This window comes from Podarcis tiliguerta (assembly GCF_965153285.1).
Source record: "Podarcis tiliguerta genome assembly, chromosome: 6".
In the NCBI taxonomy this organism is placed as follows: Eukaryota; Metazoa; Chordata; class Lepidosauria; order Squamata; family Lacertidae; genus Podarcis; species Podarcis tiliguerta.
In genome coordinates, this window is record NC_139539.1 from 70,661,617 (window position 1) to 70,680,373 (window position 18,757).

Consider the following 18,757-nt stretch of genomic DNA (forward strand, 5'->3'; position numbering starts at 1 on the left):
AAGTTCAAAGAGGAGCCTTGGCATGAAGATATTGGGTCCTGGGCTTCTTTCTGCATCCCTGATCCTACATATAACCCTCACATGTTCAGCCATATCCTGCAAGAGGGCATTATTTGACAGTTTATAGGCTGTGGGAGAAACTGAGAGTCCTACCCAGAAACTTATCTACCCTAAGCTGCCATTGTATTGAGCTATGTATTGTGCCTAATCCAATATTGATCTACCACCTAATTTTTTGCTTCTTAATTCTCCCTGTAGTTTTCTTTCTATGTGTATACTGCAAACATGAGGAAATCTGCACAAGCAGAAAATGGAACAAATGAGAGATTACAAGAAACAGGGACCACGGTGCAGACAAAATCTTACAGAAAAATCAACATGTCTTAGGTTTACTTTTCCAATTTATAATTATAAGATCTTCTCTATAGGCTCCTTATTCCTCCTCCTCTCCAAGTTAGCACATTTCATTCCTACAAAATCACTGTAAACCAGGAATTCTTAGCTTGAGGACCTTCTTTGTAATTATTGAGGGCACTACACATGCCATGAGAGTTAAATAACTGAACCGATCTTTGTGAAATTTAGGAACAGAGTTTTATTTAACCTTCTCTATACAACTGTTTTGGAGGTGAAGGGCAGAACAAAAATGCAATTAGGCCATTCTATTTACCTGCTCTACAGTAAGTTCATATTTTGGAAGGTGTGCTACCGATTCTTTAATTTGATTTCCAAAAGGAGGGTGCCTATTCAAAATCTGGAAATTTAATTTCAGAAAGAGTTCGTATTAATTCAGTATGCATTGATTTTGAAACATCCTAATACAAAATAGCATCGATTTGAGAAAGATTGTCCCCCTGATATTATCATTGCTAACCATTTCCCCATAATGCATCAAAATAGTAAAAACATTATTTTGGGATATTTTAATTAAATTGTTCGCTGACAAATGTTAGATAATTGATTGATTGATTGATTGATTGTCTGCCTTTCTCCCAAGTTGGGATAGAAGGCAGCTTATATATACTAAATAACACTATATATAGTATATTTTATAGTATTAAACACTATAAAAAGTAATACAAACAAACCAGGGAAAAGTAGTTAAAATCCAATAAAGCACATTTATAACAGCCATTAAAATACTGATAGCTCAGACAGCAACCTAGTAATAATATCTGCTGCACATAATTTTCAATGGCCTGTTTAAATAGGAAGATCTTAGCATGCCGGAGGACCGATAACAAAAAGAGAGCCAATCTAACTTCTCTAGAGAGGGAATTCCACAACAAGACAGTAGCCACAGAAAAGGCTGTTTGTTGTGTAACCACTAATTGTGCCTCTGAAGTTGATAGGACCAAGAGAAGGTGCTGACCCGAAGAGCTTAGCACCTGGGCTGGTTTGTAAAGAAAAATATGAACTTTCAGTTAAGCTGGGCCCAAGTTATCTGGGGCTTTTATAGGTCATGAATTGTGCCTGGAAAGGGACCAGGAGCCAGTGAAGTTGTTCTAACAAAAGAGTGACATGCTCTCCGTTAGCAGCTGTAGTCAACAGTCTGGCTGCAGCCGTCCAGACCAGCTGAAACTCTCAAACGTTTTTCAAATGCAGCCCAATGTACAGTACATTACAGTAGTCCAATCAGGATGCAACCCAGGGATCAGTCATCATGGCTAGGAATTAATGCAGCTGACACATGAGCTATAATTGTGCAAACATATACTTGGACACCATTGAAACCTGGGCAAAATCCAGGAGTATACTTAAACTACGAGTCTCCAAGAGAAGTGTAACCCCACCCAACACAGGTTGAATCGTTATTTCTTTATCTGCCTTCTGACTGATCAAGAGTGCCTCTGTCGTGTCTGATTAAGTCTCAGATTGTTCACCTTCATTCAGTCTGTTACTGACATCAGGTGCTGATTTAGAAGAGGCAGGTTCCTTGGATTTTGATGGAAAAGATAGAAGGATAAAATACCCTAACAGCCTGTTTTTTCACTAGCCTCCAGTAACTGCAATCTATACGTGCTTACAAAAAAATAATAATAATCAGCCAGTCTTTTATTCAAGTGAATATTTGGTGTATTTGGTACCACAAACAATGACAGTACAGTGGAAGCAAGAAAATATATGACAATGACTTGTCTCGCTCATTCTGCTCGAAGCTCATTTTCCAACCTACATCCAAGCAATCACTGACTGTCTGTGGTGTCATTATTGCTTTCCCCTTCTGCCAATTAAACATACTTAAACAAAATTGTAAAATAGGCAGATGATAAAATAAATACCAATTCAAGTTCCCTTGCATTTATATCTTCTATTTTTTCAAAGGATACCAGACCAGCGCTCATCATTGCACTTGACAGTGTCATACCTGTTGAAAATCGCAGTCTTAATTGGTTTTTGTTTTACTAATAGCATTTTCTTACAAATACTGTAGTAAATAATAAATTATCATTATCTTCACCAAAGGCAAGCAAATATAAAATGGCATTTAAAATACATTTGAAGAGGGTTACACCAAATAGATCTCAAAACATTGGCACAATTCTCCTTCAAGTTTCATTTTCTGAACAGACTTATGCAAGAAGTAAAAATTAAAGACAAAAACCTTATAGCAATGGCCATCAATTATAGGTGGATTATGAGAAACAGAGATGGATTGCTGAATTTCTGTCACAATTTGCCATGTTGCTGGCATGCACCTGTCATAGTTCAAAGTTCTGGCTATAGGAGGTAAAGATCAAACTTCTGCCTATTTAGAACAAGGGCTGACTTGACTGATTTACACTGAAATCCTGTGCATATTTACCATAAGTCCAACTGGGCTCAATGGAGCTTACGCCCACGGATTGGATGCCTAATCTACTACATGTGCCTTTTCCACTTTCTGCGTGTGTTAATTCTTGCCAGTATCAAATTGCGCTCAGGCCAAAAGCAAAGGCTGGGATCCAAAGAGATGCTGTGAGCACGCTCAAGTGCATATGTTCATACATTGAAGCATCTCTGGTTTTCTTTTCCAATTGCTGCTTTTTGTGTACAAATAGAGACTGCTGCAGCATCTCCCCATGTCTGGGAGTCAGCTGTTTTAAAAAGAGGTCTCATTTCTTAGGTGTGTCAGAAGCCTCAGTAAGGCACCATCATTTAAAGCAGTATCACTTTAAACAGTTATGGCTTCTCCCAGCTATGGAATTCTGGGAACTGTCATTTGTTAAGGGTTCTAAGAAGTTGTTAGCAGACTTCTATTCCCTTCACAGAGCTCCAGTTCTTAGAGTGGTTTAACAGTGAATCTCTCTTCCCATGGACCTCAGGCTACTGTAGATGACCCTCAGGGTCCCTTCCAACTCTATACAATTCCATTATTCTTTTGAGGAATCCATGGCTGTTTAAAGTGATAATGATACTGCTTTAGTTATACAGTGTGGTTGGGACTTAAGATGCAGAAATTCCCCATATGACCCTTTGAACTCTGAAGCAAATATTGGGCATGGGGTGTTATATATCGTAACTGAGTTCACTATACATTGTACTTTCTTGTTGACTGTAGTACCTACCAATTTTTTCAAGTTGTTTAGATACATACAGTGAGTTTTCCCAAAGTCTACACCTGAAGCACTTGGCTAAAATCAGAGAGCTTAATAATGCAATAAAGTTGTTTTGACGGGAGGCCAGAAATTCAGACAACCCTGCACAAGACAACAAACATACAGGTGAGGGGAGGGGAATCTTGCAAGACAGACTGTTTTTAAATAATCCAAAAGTAAAAATGATCTTTTATCATACATTTTGTAAGCCTTATGCCGTTTCTGAAAATCTTCCCTATATCTTGTGTCAATGTGAAATCTTGTATGGGAATGCATCCTAGCTGCGCCTGAATAAGACTGCAAAAGAAATAGTGAATCATTCAAATTATCAAAACAGATTTTAAACATTTCAGTCATGTCAGCTACTGAAGGGGGGGGGGAATCAAGGTCAGGAAGAAGAGTTTGGATTTGATATCCCGCCTTTCACTCCCTTTAAGGAGTCTCAAAGCGGCTAACATTCTCCTTTCCCTTCCTCCCCCACAACAAACATTCTGTGAGGTGAGTGGGGCTGAGAGACTTCAAAGAAGTGTGACTGGCCCAAGGTCACCCAGCAGTTGCATGTGGAGGAGCGGAGACTCGAACCCAGTTCCCCAGATTACGAGACTACCGCTCTTAACCACTACACCACACAGGATAAAATCTAGAGTATATAGAAAGCTAAGAAGTGATTTTACAGGATATGAACAACTTGAAGATTTAACATACAGAATAAGAGAGCAAGAAGAACATACGCTTAAAGAAAACTGAAAAACATTTATTGAGTATATGGAAAATAACTGTATACAGCTGAAAACGCTGGCAGCATTAAGGTAAATTCAAAGGAGTAAATAATTTTTGATGGATGTAAAAGGGGAAAACTGATTGAAATGGTTATAGTAAAATATGCAGGTATGTACAATATGTAAAATGAACCATGGATAGTGAAAAGGGGAAGCGATTAGATATTTTAAAGTTTGCGAAATGTTTATTTGAAATTGTAAAATTGAAAATTTAATGAAAATTATTATATATAAAAAAGAAGTGATTCTTCAGGAATAATTGACCTAGAATTTTATCATTGTCTTAAGTAGCAGCGAGTGGCTGCTCTATTTCTCTTTTACAATAGGAGAGCCTAAATGCTTACCAATTCACTTTCATTTCTCTCGTTTTTATCTTTCCTTCCATTGGATATCTGTATATGAAACACAACATATCACTTTTCAGTCCATAAGACTGGGACCTTACTCCCATATTAATGGTCCAATGACAAACAATGGCTTCAAATGTGACACACTGTCTAGCCTGTAGGAACTATCAGCAATGTACATCTAGAATGATCACATGCAATGATATATACATGTTTGTTTTAGTTCAGGGGTGTCAAACTCAAATTCATCGGGGGCCGCATCAGCAGTTTGGTCACCCTCAAAGGGCCGGTTGTATCGGCCTAAAATATTTGAGCAGGCTGAGACCCCCAAAGTTGATGGGCTTTGACATTTAAATGGGATGTGTGTGGCATGTGATAAATTATGTGAGGTTCGAGCTGGTCTTTGACCCGTAATAAATGATGATGATGATGATGATGATGATGATGATGATGTGAGGTGGGGCCTACCTGCCCCCCTCAATATTTTATTCAGCCTGACACCCCTGTTATGAAAGATTACTAAAGTCTGCCCCTGTGGTGATGTATCATAACATTGTGCAGGCCCAGTCTGAGGGCACCTTTACTGGACTGCGTCTTGTGGCTGGGGCTTATCTACGCCTTCTCTTCCTTCTCCGCCTGGTGCTGCCTCCTCCCTGTGCCAGGTGCTGGCGGGGGGGGGGGGGGGGAGATGTGCCGGTTGCAACCCAGTTTCTGACGGGGGCCAATGCTGCTTGTTCTTCCCTCTACTTTTCAACACTGCAATATATCGCTACCGTATCACAACATCACTATCACAATGTTGAAAAGTTGGTATCGTCTGCTTTTAGGGGCTGATGGGCTTACTCAGTACGGACAGGGGCACTCCTAGGAATTTATTGGATTTCAAATCCCTGGATTTCAAATCCCATTGAGGGGGGGCAGGGGCGGACTTTGGTAATATGGCACCCACCCTGAGTGAGGACAAACTTTGGTGCCCCCCCCCCCATAGAATAAATAGGCATCGTTATCATTATTTTGTCCTCCCTTGGCTCGGGGCGGGTAAGGCGCCCGCACGGCCCCAAATCTGGTGCTGGTGGAGGAAGCACATTTCCACAACGGGCCGAGCTGCCCCTGTGGATCCTGCTGCCTGAGGCAGCCGCCTCCCTTGCCCTCCGTGGCAAGCCGAGGCTGAGGGGGACGTTCGCTTGCCCAGGCGCCGGGCTTCCGTCCACTTGCTCCGGTGCGCTCGCTGCAGCCCTGCTGCCAGCTGCCAGCAGCCGTCGGGGAAGGCGGCCGGGCTCCGGGGCTCGGTGGGGCCCGCCGGCAGAGGGCGGCGCTGCGCCTCGCCTGGGCGTGGAAGCCCTGCTGGCACGTTGTCTCCCACGCCGCGCGTTCGCGTCGCGCTCCCGCCTCCATCTCGGCTCGCTCCCTCCCGTTCTCCGCCTCCGCGCCTCGCCTGCCAGACTCGCATCCCTGCCCGGCGGCGGCACAGCGGAGGCCGAGCATGGCACCAGCAGCGGCTTCCGGGGCGCGCGGAGGAGCAGCCTCTCTGCTCACCTCCACCTTCGTGCTGAAAGGCGACGCGGCGCACAACCAGGCGATGGTGCACTGGATGGGCGAGAACAGCAGTGAGAATGGCGGCTACACGGGCCACATGACAACGTCTGGCGGGCCGGATTCGGCCCGCGGGCCTTGTGTTTGACACCTGTGTTTTAGTTAGTGACCTATACAAGGGCTGAAGAATTAAGAGATCCACAAAGCCAAATGCAGCCCACCAGCCATAAATGGTTCTATAATGCTCCTGGTATTGCTGCTTGCCTGGAGCAAACAATGGGATGATCAAGCACCTGACAGGCCACTTTGCCGGGACTGCATTTGACTTATTGTGTCACTAATTGTAGAAGCCAGTTTTAGGTACACGTAAATGAAGTTCTGCTGAAATCAGAATAACTTAAGACACAGTTCATACACTAGACCTAAGAAGAACCTACACATGGGCAGAAAAGTTGATTAGATGTAGCAACTGTCGGTTTGGACAAGTGCTAACTAAAAGCAGTCACACAGCCTGGGTCCAGTTCTTTCAGTGTGTCTCCCCCCCCCCCCCTACACACACACACCAGTTGACGCTCCAGCATGCACTAAGGTTCTTCTTGCACCATGAGGGGGAAACAAAGAATTGCGAAATTTCAGTAATTTCCTTGTTTTGTCATTTCTTTGAAGAATGAGTGAGGGGTAGCAGCAAAGGAAGGGTGTTGGCATGGTGCTCTCAAGCGGATTGTAATACCTATCAGAACAAGTAGTTGCTACACCCAGCCAAATGTTGACCACGTGTAGTTTCTTCTTACATCTTCTTTGGCAACTGGAATTAGTAGTATTTGAAATTGTGATTTTAAACCTATGTAACTGTGTGCAGGACAGCAACAGTGGTCTATAATCAAAATTAAACTTTATTTTTTGAACATATCACCTTGTACCTTATGCTTATCCTGTTCTTGTCTTTATTCAAAGTATTCAGTATTTTTTTCTCATTTGTTCTTAACTTGATGTCTGAAAATTCATTGCAGCTGGAGATCAATGTGACCTGCAATAGTTTCTTTCATTTATTCAAAATTCTCCCATCTTGGCCTTTTCTAAATATTTAAATTATATTTTAAGCACAGCAGTATTACTTTTGATACCTCACAAGGCCTTTCAGGACTGCTAGCACAATCAAACCAGAAAAGTATGATTGGGGTTGCCCTGAAAACTAGGATTGCAAACCAGGATTAAATTATTGTGTTCAATGTTCAATTGTACAGCTAAATGCAAACCACAGTGTGTAAACCGTATATTGTTCATGTGTATGAAACCTGGGATGGATCTACACACAGGGGGAAAAACAACTATAAATAAGTCAGAAATCAAATCATTATAGCAAAGGGAAAAAACCCTTATGGAAAATCACATACAATAATTTCCTGCTCTCTTGCACCAGCTGGTGTTGCATGTTTATAACACATTCAAATCGCTGTTTCTTTGCTAATGTAGCTGAGTCGCTGGTTAGGAAATCAGCCCTTTACAATATATTTCTAGCATATACAGTACAGACTACAAGGAGTGATCAGTGGCTAGGCCAGAACCACATCAGTGTAAACAAGCAAAGAAAAATAAATTAAGTCAGAATGAGATAGATGGGGGGGGGGGGATTGTACCCACTCCAAAACTAATGTAAAATGATTATTTTAAGAAGTTTAATTGGGAAGTGTTGCAATATCTGATTTACGAAGTTTGGCAAATGGCAGGAGGAACTTTTTATAAAATATAATGTGGTAATATTAATGGACTAATTAATTAATTAATTAGTAAGATTTCTTAACCACCTTTCACCACATTTCACCATAAGGCCCCAGGCTGGGTTATAGCTATTTAATCTACCATTACAAAAACAGATAAAAGAAATTCTAAAACAGGTACAGTGGTACCTCAGGTTACAGATGCTTCAGGTTATGGACGCTTAGGGTTACAGACGCTGCTAACCCAGAAATAGTACCTTGGGTTAAGAACTTTGCTTCAGGATGAGAACAGAAATTGCGCAGTGGCGGCAGTGGGAGGCCCCATTAGCTAAAGTGGTACCTCAGGTTAAGAACAGTTTCAGGTTAAGAATGGACCTCCGGTACAAATTAAGTTCTTAACCCGAGGCACCACTGTAACGCTATTCCTAATGGAACACAACAGGGTTGGATTCAGGCTTAGTCATGGGATTTAAGTCTTCATGACTATATAAAGTATAAATTTAAAATGGGATTATATGGAACAGCTGGGATCCAAAAGTGCCCTTCTGCTAGTAGAAAGTCTCGCCTGATTTCAGAACGGTCACTTAGCGTACCTCCTCAGTGAGCGGTGGTTGCAGCCCGACGCAGCGCTTCCCTTGCTGCTTGGATGCAATGCGCTACTTTGAGCGCAGTACATCCCCCTCAGCCACCGTGGAGGCTCACGGGTTCCCGCCAAATCCACTGATTCAAAAGAGCCAATCCGTGGCAGCCTTAGGGGGGCATGGCTCAACAAACAGACCTGTGGGAGTCAGGCTTCACTCAGGTCCGCTCAGCAACTATAAGTCCCAGCCATCCCTGCCCTCCTCATCTAGTATGCCTGGTACAATGTGATGCTACACTACAAGATGCCTTCCACCAGCTTGCGCAAGAGCTAACGAAACAGCAACAAACCCTTTCCTCCTTCTGCTCACAATATTCATATTTCATTTGTGTAACAAAATTACCAGTTCTTGTAAAGTCTCGTTTCCATGAATCGTAAAACACTTTTTCATGGTGTCAAATGCAATATAATACCAAGCCATTAGTCGTCCAGTTTCTGTAGGAAAAGAAATATAAAGCACTTAGCACTCTGGTGAGTCAGGTGTAGTGTTCCATCCATTTTTCTCCCTGCATATCATAACCCTGAGCAGACTTACCAGTTTTTAATTACTCACCTTTAGAGAGCGGAGACAACACATCATTAAGCAGATTTAACAACAGTACTGTGGCTTGCTCCGATAACAGAATTTCAAGTATTAATATTAAAGGGAAAAATTGTTCCCATTTACAACTATGAAATCACTGAACTGACATAAGAGCTTTCCATGCTCTCAAATTAGCATAAAGTGGCAGAGGGACACTTCTCCCAACAATGTACTCTAGCAGTATCAACAGTTCTGTCTGGTCTGGCCTAATGACCATGTCTATCTTGGGAACCAATATGGGCATTATTGCAGCTTTCACATTCTTTGCTGCCTAATGACTAATTCTGTGGCTGAACTCCACAATCCTCAGAAGAACTTTGAGCACTAGTGGGACAATTTAATCCTGAATGTGTTTTAAACCACAGCCTTTGGGCATGTATTTACTGGCACCAGTTCTTAACCTCTTAATGCACCTGATTTGAAGCCATTTTCTATTTTCTCTAGTACACGCTTGCAACATAGATGTGTCAGCAAGAGGCTGCTCTTATCATGGAAATCGTAAGGAATGACAGGAAAGGAACCCCTAAAATGTCTAGGGCCCTAGCCATAACAGAGGCAGTGTCCTATCCAGAAAACTTTCTAAACAGTAAAAAAAAGAAGCTTCTCACTTTTGTAAGTTTTAAGTATTACCTGTTGGCTTGAAATAGAGTTTATCATCCATCTTGATCAAATCAAATGCAGATAAATCATTCAAGTTCTTCAAACATAATTCTGTTCAAGTAGGAGAAATAATTGTTAGTACATGTAGGGGAAAAAGTTTGGTACGTACCCAAGGCCACGTTCCAGCTAAAATTAAGCACTTTTGGGTCTCATGGAATTTGATATGAAATTTAAACAAGCTTAAGTCTTCTATTGATATCAATACAAGTTTAAAATTGGCAAGTAGTAGTTGCTGGACTGTGCTCTCAATAACTAACATATTTTAATCAAACCCTTGGTGAGTTAGGGACTTCCCCTGCATGTGAAGACAGGCTCCTGCAGATTGAGCAGACAAGAACAATACTGGGTCCAACAGTCAAGAAGGCCATTACTGCACATGTTGTAGAAAGAGGTGAGGGGCAGATGGGGCTCTTCAACCTGAGAAGGTAGCCCATCTAGGAGAAGGAAAACTCTGGTCCTAAACCTCCTCTGCCTTGAGGCATATATTTGGGAGAAGAAAGGGCTAAGGAGTAAACTCTACATAAATCCAGAGTAGACTCCCTAAGATGATTGGATGGCATCTTGTATGCCTCCTTCTGCCATCTCCTGTAGACAAGCTGGTGCCAGATGTATTCCTTTGGAACACATCAGTGAGGCCAATATGTGGGTCTTGTCTTCTGGGCAGCCCAGGACCTCCATACACACTGCCCAGGGTTGAGTCCCAGAGAGGTCACTTTGGTGCTGCAGCACACAATAGAAGTGGGAGGCAGCAATTACAAGTTACTGGTTTCTGCAGCCACAGCAGGTACTGTGATTCTCCAGTGGTTTAGCTTCACCTTCAGATGTGCATTCCATTGTTTCTCAAGACAGATGGATGCCAACAATAACAAATCAAACAAGGCCCAGCTTAAACTTTTTAAAAAATGGTAAAGACCTTGCATGGTAACCTGCTGCCTATCTCAGCCATTTTTAAAATGGCTGTACTTTCATTTTACATCTTACTTTGTTGTGAGGAAAGCCGTAGATCTGAAATGGAATCTAGATGGATATGTCAGTCAGGTGAAAAGATTATTTAACAACTTACGCGAGTATTACCTGAACTTTGAACAAAGCTGCTACTGATAAATGGTATAAAGAAGAAAGGATGTACAGGCTTAATAGATCACATAGGAACTTATGTAAAATGCATGGTCTTTTCAAGCATGGTGGAAAGTGTCTAACCTTGCAGTTTTGCTTCAATTCCACTTCTGTCCAATCCAGTTGGAAAACCTTCATCAATGGAAACATTTGCATTTGATTATGGCTTTAAGAACTCTCAGCTGTTATATGCACTAGAAATCTAAAAACAATATATTTATATAATGAACATATATGGGGACCTACCAGCCATGAGAAATAAAGGGGTTTTTGAGATTTAAGATGCATCCAAGGCCATAGCCTGGCTGACTGCTCTTCAATTCTAATGGGGTGTCTGGTGGGCCCTGATGTGCCTAGTGGGTTATTCATGTTTCTAAGGTGCAGAACTATTGTGCTGTTTGTTGTATAAGTTCTTCTGTCTTCTTCTGTCTCCTGTAGTAGTAGGCTGATTCTTGCTTGACCAAAAGTGGGGTGCTACTCAACCAGGACTTCTATAAGCTCCATTCAAAGGTATTGGTGCTTATACAGATTCAGTATTTAGTGAATTATATATTCAATCCCCAAATCTGGTTTAATGCTTTCTTAAATTTGTTGCTGTTATTGTTTATTTCATTTATGAATCACTTCCTATGAGGCATCTCTAAGTGATTTACAATGCAAAAAACACATATATAAAAGAATCACATATATAAAAGAGCTAGAACAAACTGTATACATAAACCCAATTTTTTTTTTTGTCATAAAATATTACACAGATATATAATCAATCTCAAATCTAACATATATACTAATTGGGATAACAATATTCAATTAGCACCCAGAATTGGAGTTAAGAGGGCTGAATGGGGTTGTATATTCATTGTATTGTACATTTAAAACACATCCCTCTCCCCCACAAAAGAATTCTGTAGTTTGTAAGGGTGCTGGGAATAGTATCTCTGGGAGGGGTAAACTACAGTTCCCAGAATTCTTTGGGGGTGTTGTTCTCCTGTCACAGCTCTGAAACGGTCCTTTTTGTGTTGATGAACTATACCATACACTGATTATTTATGAGCACACAGAATAAGAAGCTGGAATAAGAATGAAAGCAAAGGCTTAGAAAAATCCTTATTTTTTTGTTTTCCTAGCTTAAATATCTGCCAATGCAGAATGTATTATTGCCTCCCAATGATATTTCTTCAGTGTCTTACTACATAAATAAATCAGAAGAAAACAATTGGATAAATCTTCATCCTGCAATTCTGTTGGCTATAACAAATACTGTATGCACCTTTGTTTTAAAAAGTAGCTTATTATTGTGATTATTTTCCCATTTACTAATAAAATGGCTTCACCTGTATCTTGAAAGAATCAAAGTCAGTGTGAAAACAGATGTAGAGAAAGGTGCTAAATGTCCTAACTGCTATCATTTAAGGGCATTTCAACAAAGCAACTATTCCGTTTACCACTTCTTTCCTTTCTTTCACAGCTCTGAAAAGCAGATGTTCCATGTACAGAGAGATCCTACTGTGCTGAACACCCTAGAATGCCTTATGCTGTGGTGTTGACAGCAAGTAGGATCAGTGCAGAAGCAGAAACTCTGCCTTCAGGGGGGAAATAGATCTCTTTTCACTTGATAGGAAATGTTTTTCTGAATTTTAATGTTCTTTTTTGATCCTCTATAAAAACAAGTCTATTTAACAGAAAACTAGAAATGCCACACACTACTTCACAAAAGTGATTTGTCACACGGTGGTTAATAAATGTGAATTGTATTTCTTTTAAAAGCAGACTTGCGACTTCATACTGACAAGTGGAGGTGAAATGCCAGCACCACCTTTTTGTGTGCTCATTATGTTTCTATCAGCTACTGGGCCGTGTTCAAAGTCTTTTTACAAAGCCCTGAACAACTTGAGACTAGGTTGCCTGAGACCAGTTGCCCCTGTATTGATTATAAGATCACTTTGATCATTTGGGGAAATTTTACTCATGGAACCGCAGCCTACAGAATATTGCAAGGCATTTTCCACCATTGACTCTACACTGTGGAATGTCTTTCCCTCTGCTACACTGAAATGTTATCCATCCATTGCTTCAGAAATATTGTAAATACATATTTTTGCTCAGGATTTCCCTCACGTCTAATACCACACCCACTTATTAGTGAATTTCTGTTTTTATTTGTTTTTAATGTTGTATATGTTGGTTTTCGGTAAAAAGGAAAAGAATAAAATATATGGTGTAATAAAAGGAAAATTCACTGAATACCTAGATCAAGGCTCGGGACAAGTACTCTTTGGTTAGAGAGCCCCAGCAGAAATTTGAAATCACAAAACATGAAGCAAAGTAAAGCATGGAAATATAGGCTGTTAGAATTCCCTTCTAAGTTGTTTTCAAAGTTCCCCACTTCCCCTAGCATAGAAAGAGACCACGTTTTTAGGATGTCAAAAATGGTTTACTTACAAACTCTTCAAAGGTCATATTCATGTGCTATTCCATACAGCAGCAAAAAAAAGACAGGTAGTATAACTTATGTTCCAAAATGGTAAATGTTTCTAAATCATTTGCACAGAAACACAAATATGGCTTGCTTAAGTCACACAACATCCAGCTTAGACCTCCTCACTGGTAGGGTTCACATGGCAGAATGGAGAACAAAGAGTTTACTAACCCTTCCTCCCAAGGTGAGGGGGAGTGACGTAGCTAAGCCTGGCAGAATAGCTTACTCTATGGTCTTAATGCCTTCATGCATTAATTAGAGTTAAGCATGTTGGTTGTATGAAGCTGATTTATCCCACAGTATATCTATGCTCTACTCCACTACTTCAGCCTTGTTGCTAGATCCCCCTGGTGTTCATCCACTATGCCTGTATCTGTCCTTTTTGGCTTTCTCAGAAATATTCTGATCTACTGGCTTCTGCAGTTTCTTCCAAACAGAAGCCAATACTGTACTCATGGATGTGGCATCCAGTAGCTACAGGTTACGTAGATGACCTCTTGCAGCTAACCATTTTGCTTCCATTGTACATTAGCCTACCGGGAGAGTCTCTCTTTTCTAGGGAAGGGAAGGGAAGGGAAGGGAAGGGAAGGGAAGGGAAGGGAAGGGATAAAGTAAAAAATAAAATAAAGCTAGCTGAAGAGACAAATATTAACACAGAAAATTTAAAGTCTTGACATTCATCAGAAAGCGCTAAGAGAACTTCAGGCTCTGTTATTATAAGATATGCACAGAACTTGAAAAGGGGGCATATTAGGAAGACAAATGCAATGACGCTGGTATATGTGATTATGACAAAATGAGGTAGAAAGGATTTGAGCACAACTCATGAAAAGGCTTCAAAAGTTTTCATTGCCAAAATCTCTACTGAAAATGAGAACTCATATAAGACAAAAGAAGATGCCACTAATCTTTCCTGTAATTTCTCAATATACCTAATTTATTTCCCAAGATGTGACTATTTTATTGCAACAGACCTTATTATGCCAAATCGTAGCATGTTTTAATTGAACACTGAAGTCCAGAAAACGTTAAGAGTAACCAACCATAGTGAGCTGGATTCTTCAAAGCTCTGATGTAAAGGAAAGTTGATCGTATCCATTCCAAAGCTATGTTCACATCCGTGATGGTGTGGAGCACAATTTCAGCATTTAAGTGTTCAATGAGTTGTGTGTGCAGACTAAGAAAACCAGAAAGCAAATGCATACAAATGAAACATACTAAAAGTCTTCCAGTGGCAAGCAGTACATTGCATTCTTAAAATAGATTAGGCAACTAGAGGTTTGGGGGCAAAATCCATCACCTCCATCTTCCCATCTGGCTACTAGAATAGCCCTCAATTCCAGGAATCACCACACTCCTCTATTATGTTGAGGCTCTATAAATTCTTTTACTCTTATGCACCTCTGCTTCTCACTTCCATGTGAGTATGGGAGATGGCAGCTGAAGATGTATAAGCGAAGAAGTCCACAAAACACACAAACACTGCTGCTTTACACGCTGGGTAAAAGCAATTAAAGAAGGTATCCACTTGAGCCTTATTTAACATGGGAGCGAGTCAGTGGGCACAGCAAATGTTGCTGGCCCATCAGCTCCTGCTCAGTACAAATTATAATCCTTATTAAGAATTAGTTGCTAACCAGCCCAATAGATCTTTTATTGCTTCTAAGGTAGAGCTTTCCAAACTTTTCAGCTTGGTGACACACTTTTTAGACAGGCATCATTTCACAATACAGTAATTCAGTTTTACTAGAAAAACCAGAGGTTAAACTTAACTCCTTTCCAGCCCCAGGAGGAGTGCGGGGAGCGTTCGCCCAACACATCTACACACTGCAGCCAACACATGAATGTGTTACAACATATAGTTTCAAAAGCTCTTTTCTAAGAGGTTGTGTCCAATTGGTGCCTCTTCACTGATGGAAGGTTCTTCATAGGCATCTAGTTGACCACTCTGAGAACAGGATGCTGGACTAAATGACTAGATGCAGGATCAGGCCAGTGTTCTTTCATTTTAGCGGAGTCCACCAGCTCCAGAACAGAGAACCAAGGCAACCTTCAGCGATTCCCCACTCATCCTCTACAGTCCACCACCACCCAACCTTCCACAGCAGATTTAGGGTAGGGGTGTGTGAATCACCAACGATCATTAATTCAACAATGCAAGTTTCCACATCAATGAGCCATCCATTAGCTGAGGGACACCAATCAGATAGCACTCATTTCACTGAAAATTAATCCTAGGAACTCTCAATAGTAAAACAATATAATAAGAAAGTTTTAAGAAAGCCTCAATTAAATTTTCGTTCTCTTATTAGGTTAAATGTTCATTGCTGTGTACAAGAATATCAACACACATGCACCCTTAAGGGATAGTCTGATCCCCTGTCTGATACTATACGTGCCTCCAACAGCTGGGATTTCCCATCCAAATGGACTTGCAAAGTACAGCTCCAGCAAAGAGCTCTGTGTGTGGAAACCTGTTTCCACACACAAATTGCCTATGTTGAGTCAAAGTGAATAATACAATGTCATTTTTACTGTGAATTCTAATTTGGGAAGCTTCTGATTTGCCAAAATTTAAGTGCAACAGAAATTACACAAAAAAAACTGAAATTATTCTAGGAGTGCAAACCTAAGCAAATTACACATGCTGTTCAGCTTTTCTCCCAGCATTTTAATTTTTAATTAAAAGCAGGCACAAGGGGCCCAGAATCTAGACTCTTTCTCCAAATCTGAATCTCCCTATCCTATCATCTCTAAAGCTGCTCTTTGCCCTTCTAGAGAGAAAAGGGTGCTTGTGTTTATTTTCTTTTTCTAGTTCACTAATTTCAAATTAAACACTGCAGTACTGCACACAATTATATAAATGGGACCTAGAAGCATATAACCATATGAAGGATTGCAACACAAAATTGCTTCCGTTCTACACAGATTATTATAGAAGAATCAAGGAAAACGCTGGTGTGGATTTTTGTTTGTCTTGTTGATTACTATTTCCCCACATGCTGGGAATATAAAGATTTTCTAGCTTCCCCATAGGCCTATCCTCATGATCCATCAGATAAATTTCTTCAAGATAAACAAATGTGTTTTAGACTGTAATTCCAACAACATACAGAAAAATGGCTCAAGTTACCTGCTTTCTATTGTATCTGCACCATTTAACATCTGAACATACTTGTCTCTAGTACTTATCCTTGTCATGATAACTGCTGTGGCTGTTGTATCAAACTGGGGAGGAAATATATATATATAGAAGAATGCTTTAAACCGAGTAGGCAGTAATGAAACATTTTTATGGCAGTGAAAAATATAGGACTATCAACTAACGTGAAGTTCAACCACTGAAATATTTAGACGGATCAAAATTCTGGGCATGAGGATATCCCTATCTGCCTGGTTCTTTTGTACAGTGGGACCACCACTTATGCGTAATTTACTTATGCAATCATAACCTTAGGTGTATGGCCAATAGATAGATAGATAGATAGATAGATAGATAGATAGATAGATACAGTCATACCTTGGTTCTCAAACAAAATCCGTTCTGGAAGTCAGTTCGACTTCTGAAAACATTCAAAAACCAAGGTGCAGCTTCCGATTGGCTGCAGGAGCTTCCTGCACCCATTCAGAAGTCACATCAGATGTTCGGGTTCCAAAGAACATTCGCAAACCGGAGCACTCATTTCCAGGTTTGTGGCATTCTGGAGCCAAAATGTTCAAGTCGTAATAATAACAACAACAACAACAACAACAACAACAACAACAACAACAACAATGTATTATTTATACCCCGCCCATCTGGCTGGGTTTCCCCAACCACTCTGAGCGGCTTCCAACAAAATATTAAAATACAATGGTCTGTTAAACATTAAAAGCTTCCCTAAACAGGGCTGCCTTCAGATGTCGCCTAAAAGTCTGGTAGTTGTTTTTCTCTTTGACATCTGGTGGGAGGGCGTTCCCTGTAACTTGGCTTCTCGCAGTGAGGGAACCACCAGAAGGCCCTCGGCGCTGGACCTCAGACATTCACAAACGAAGGTACAACTGTAGATGATAGATAGATGATAGATAGATAGATAGATAGATAGATGATAGACAGACAGATAGATGAGGAAATCCATTGTGGAAATTGCTTTCAAAGCCCTCTGCCTTGCTTACTAGCCTCTGGGAAGTAAGCACAAGGGCCTGTCGCAGGGCTCTCGCACGACCTTCCCAGAGCCCGGTATGCAAGGCAGAGGGCTAGTCCTACTCCAGACAGGTAGGGGTGGTCAACAAATTATCAACAAAAGCCTTGAAAATGAAAGAGATCCTGGCCTCTTTCCAACTAATTTTGTCTGTCTTGCTCATTGCATTTCAGGTTTTTGGGAGGGTGGGAGCAGGACTGCAGAACCCTGTTTACGCAGAGGACTACCTAGGGTCCCTTGCACAAGGAACTGTATTGGTACTCCCCCCCCCCCCAAGAAATCACTTTACAACAGGGGTGTCAAACTCAAATTCATCGGGGGCCGCATCAGCAGTTTGGTCACCCTCAAAGGGCCGGTTGTATCGGCCTAAAATATTTGAGCAGGCTGAGACCCCCAAAGTTGATGGGCTTTGACATTTAAATGGGATGTGTGTGGCATGTGATAAATTATGTGAGGTTCGAGCTGGTCTTTGACCCGTAATAAATGATGATGATGATGATGATGATGATGATGATGATGTGAGGTGGGGCCTACCTGCCCCCCTCAATATTTTATTCAGCCTGACACCCCTGTTATGAAAGATTACTAAAGTCTGCCCCTGTGGTGATGTATCATAACATTGTGCAGGCCCAGTCTGAGGGCACCTTTACTGGACTGCGTCTTGTGGCTGGGGCTTATCTACGCCTTCTCTTCCTTCTCCGCCTGGTGCTGCCTCCTCCCTGTGCCAGGTGCTGGCGGGGGGGGGGGGGGGAGATGTGCCGGTTGCAACCCAGTTTCTGACGGGGGCCAATGCTGCTTGTTCTTCCCTCTACTTTTCAACACTGCAATATATCGCTACCGTATCACAACATCACTATCACAATGTTGAAAAGTTGGTATCGTCTGCTTTTAGGGGCTGATGGGCTTACTCAGTACGGACAGGGGCACTCCTAGGAATTTATTGGATTTCAAATCCCTGGATTTCAAATCCCATTGAGGGGGGGCAGGGGCGGACTTTGGTAATATGGCACCCACCCTGAGTGAGGACAAACTTTGGTGCCCCCCCCCCCATAGAATAAATAGGCATCGTTATCATTATTTTGTCCTCCCTTGGCTCGGGGCGGGTAAGGCGCCCGCACGGCCCCAAATCTGGTGCTGGTGGAG

At 41.4% G+C, this 18,757-nt stretch overlaps 1 protein-coding gene across 5 annotated transcripts in view; it reads right to left on the reverse strand.

Annotated features, from left to right (window-relative positions):
• The window catches only part of HFM1 (helicase for meiosis 1), a 51,473-nt gene that overhangs the window by 12,535 nt on the left and 20,181 nt on the right, over positions 1-18,757 (reverse strand). For all 5 annotated transcript variants that reach the window (XM_083444808.1, XM_083444806.1, XM_083444807.1 and 2 more), the window contains exons 17-27: positions 16,567-16,661; positions 14,477-14,610; positions 11,039-11,086; positions 9,809-9,889; positions 8,939-9,030; positions 7,158-7,264; positions 4,702-4,749; positions 3,778-3,875; positions 3,549-3,680; positions 2,283-2,368; positions 671-754 (exon numbers count right to left, since the gene is read on the reverse strand). In XM_083444808.1, coding sequence (XP_083300934.1) covers positions 671-754; positions 2,283-2,368; positions 3,549-3,680; positions 3,778-3,875; positions 4,702-4,749; positions 7,158-7,264; positions 8,939-9,030; positions 9,809-9,889; positions 11,039-11,086; positions 14,477-14,610; positions 16,567-16,661 — 1,005 coding nt within the window. The remainder of the gene's footprint in view (positions 1-670; positions 755-2,282; positions 2,369-3,548; positions 3,681-3,777; positions 3,876-4,701; positions 4,750-7,157; positions 7,265-8,938; positions 9,031-9,808; positions 9,890-11,038; positions 11,087-14,476; positions 14,611-16,566; positions 16,662-18,757) is intronic.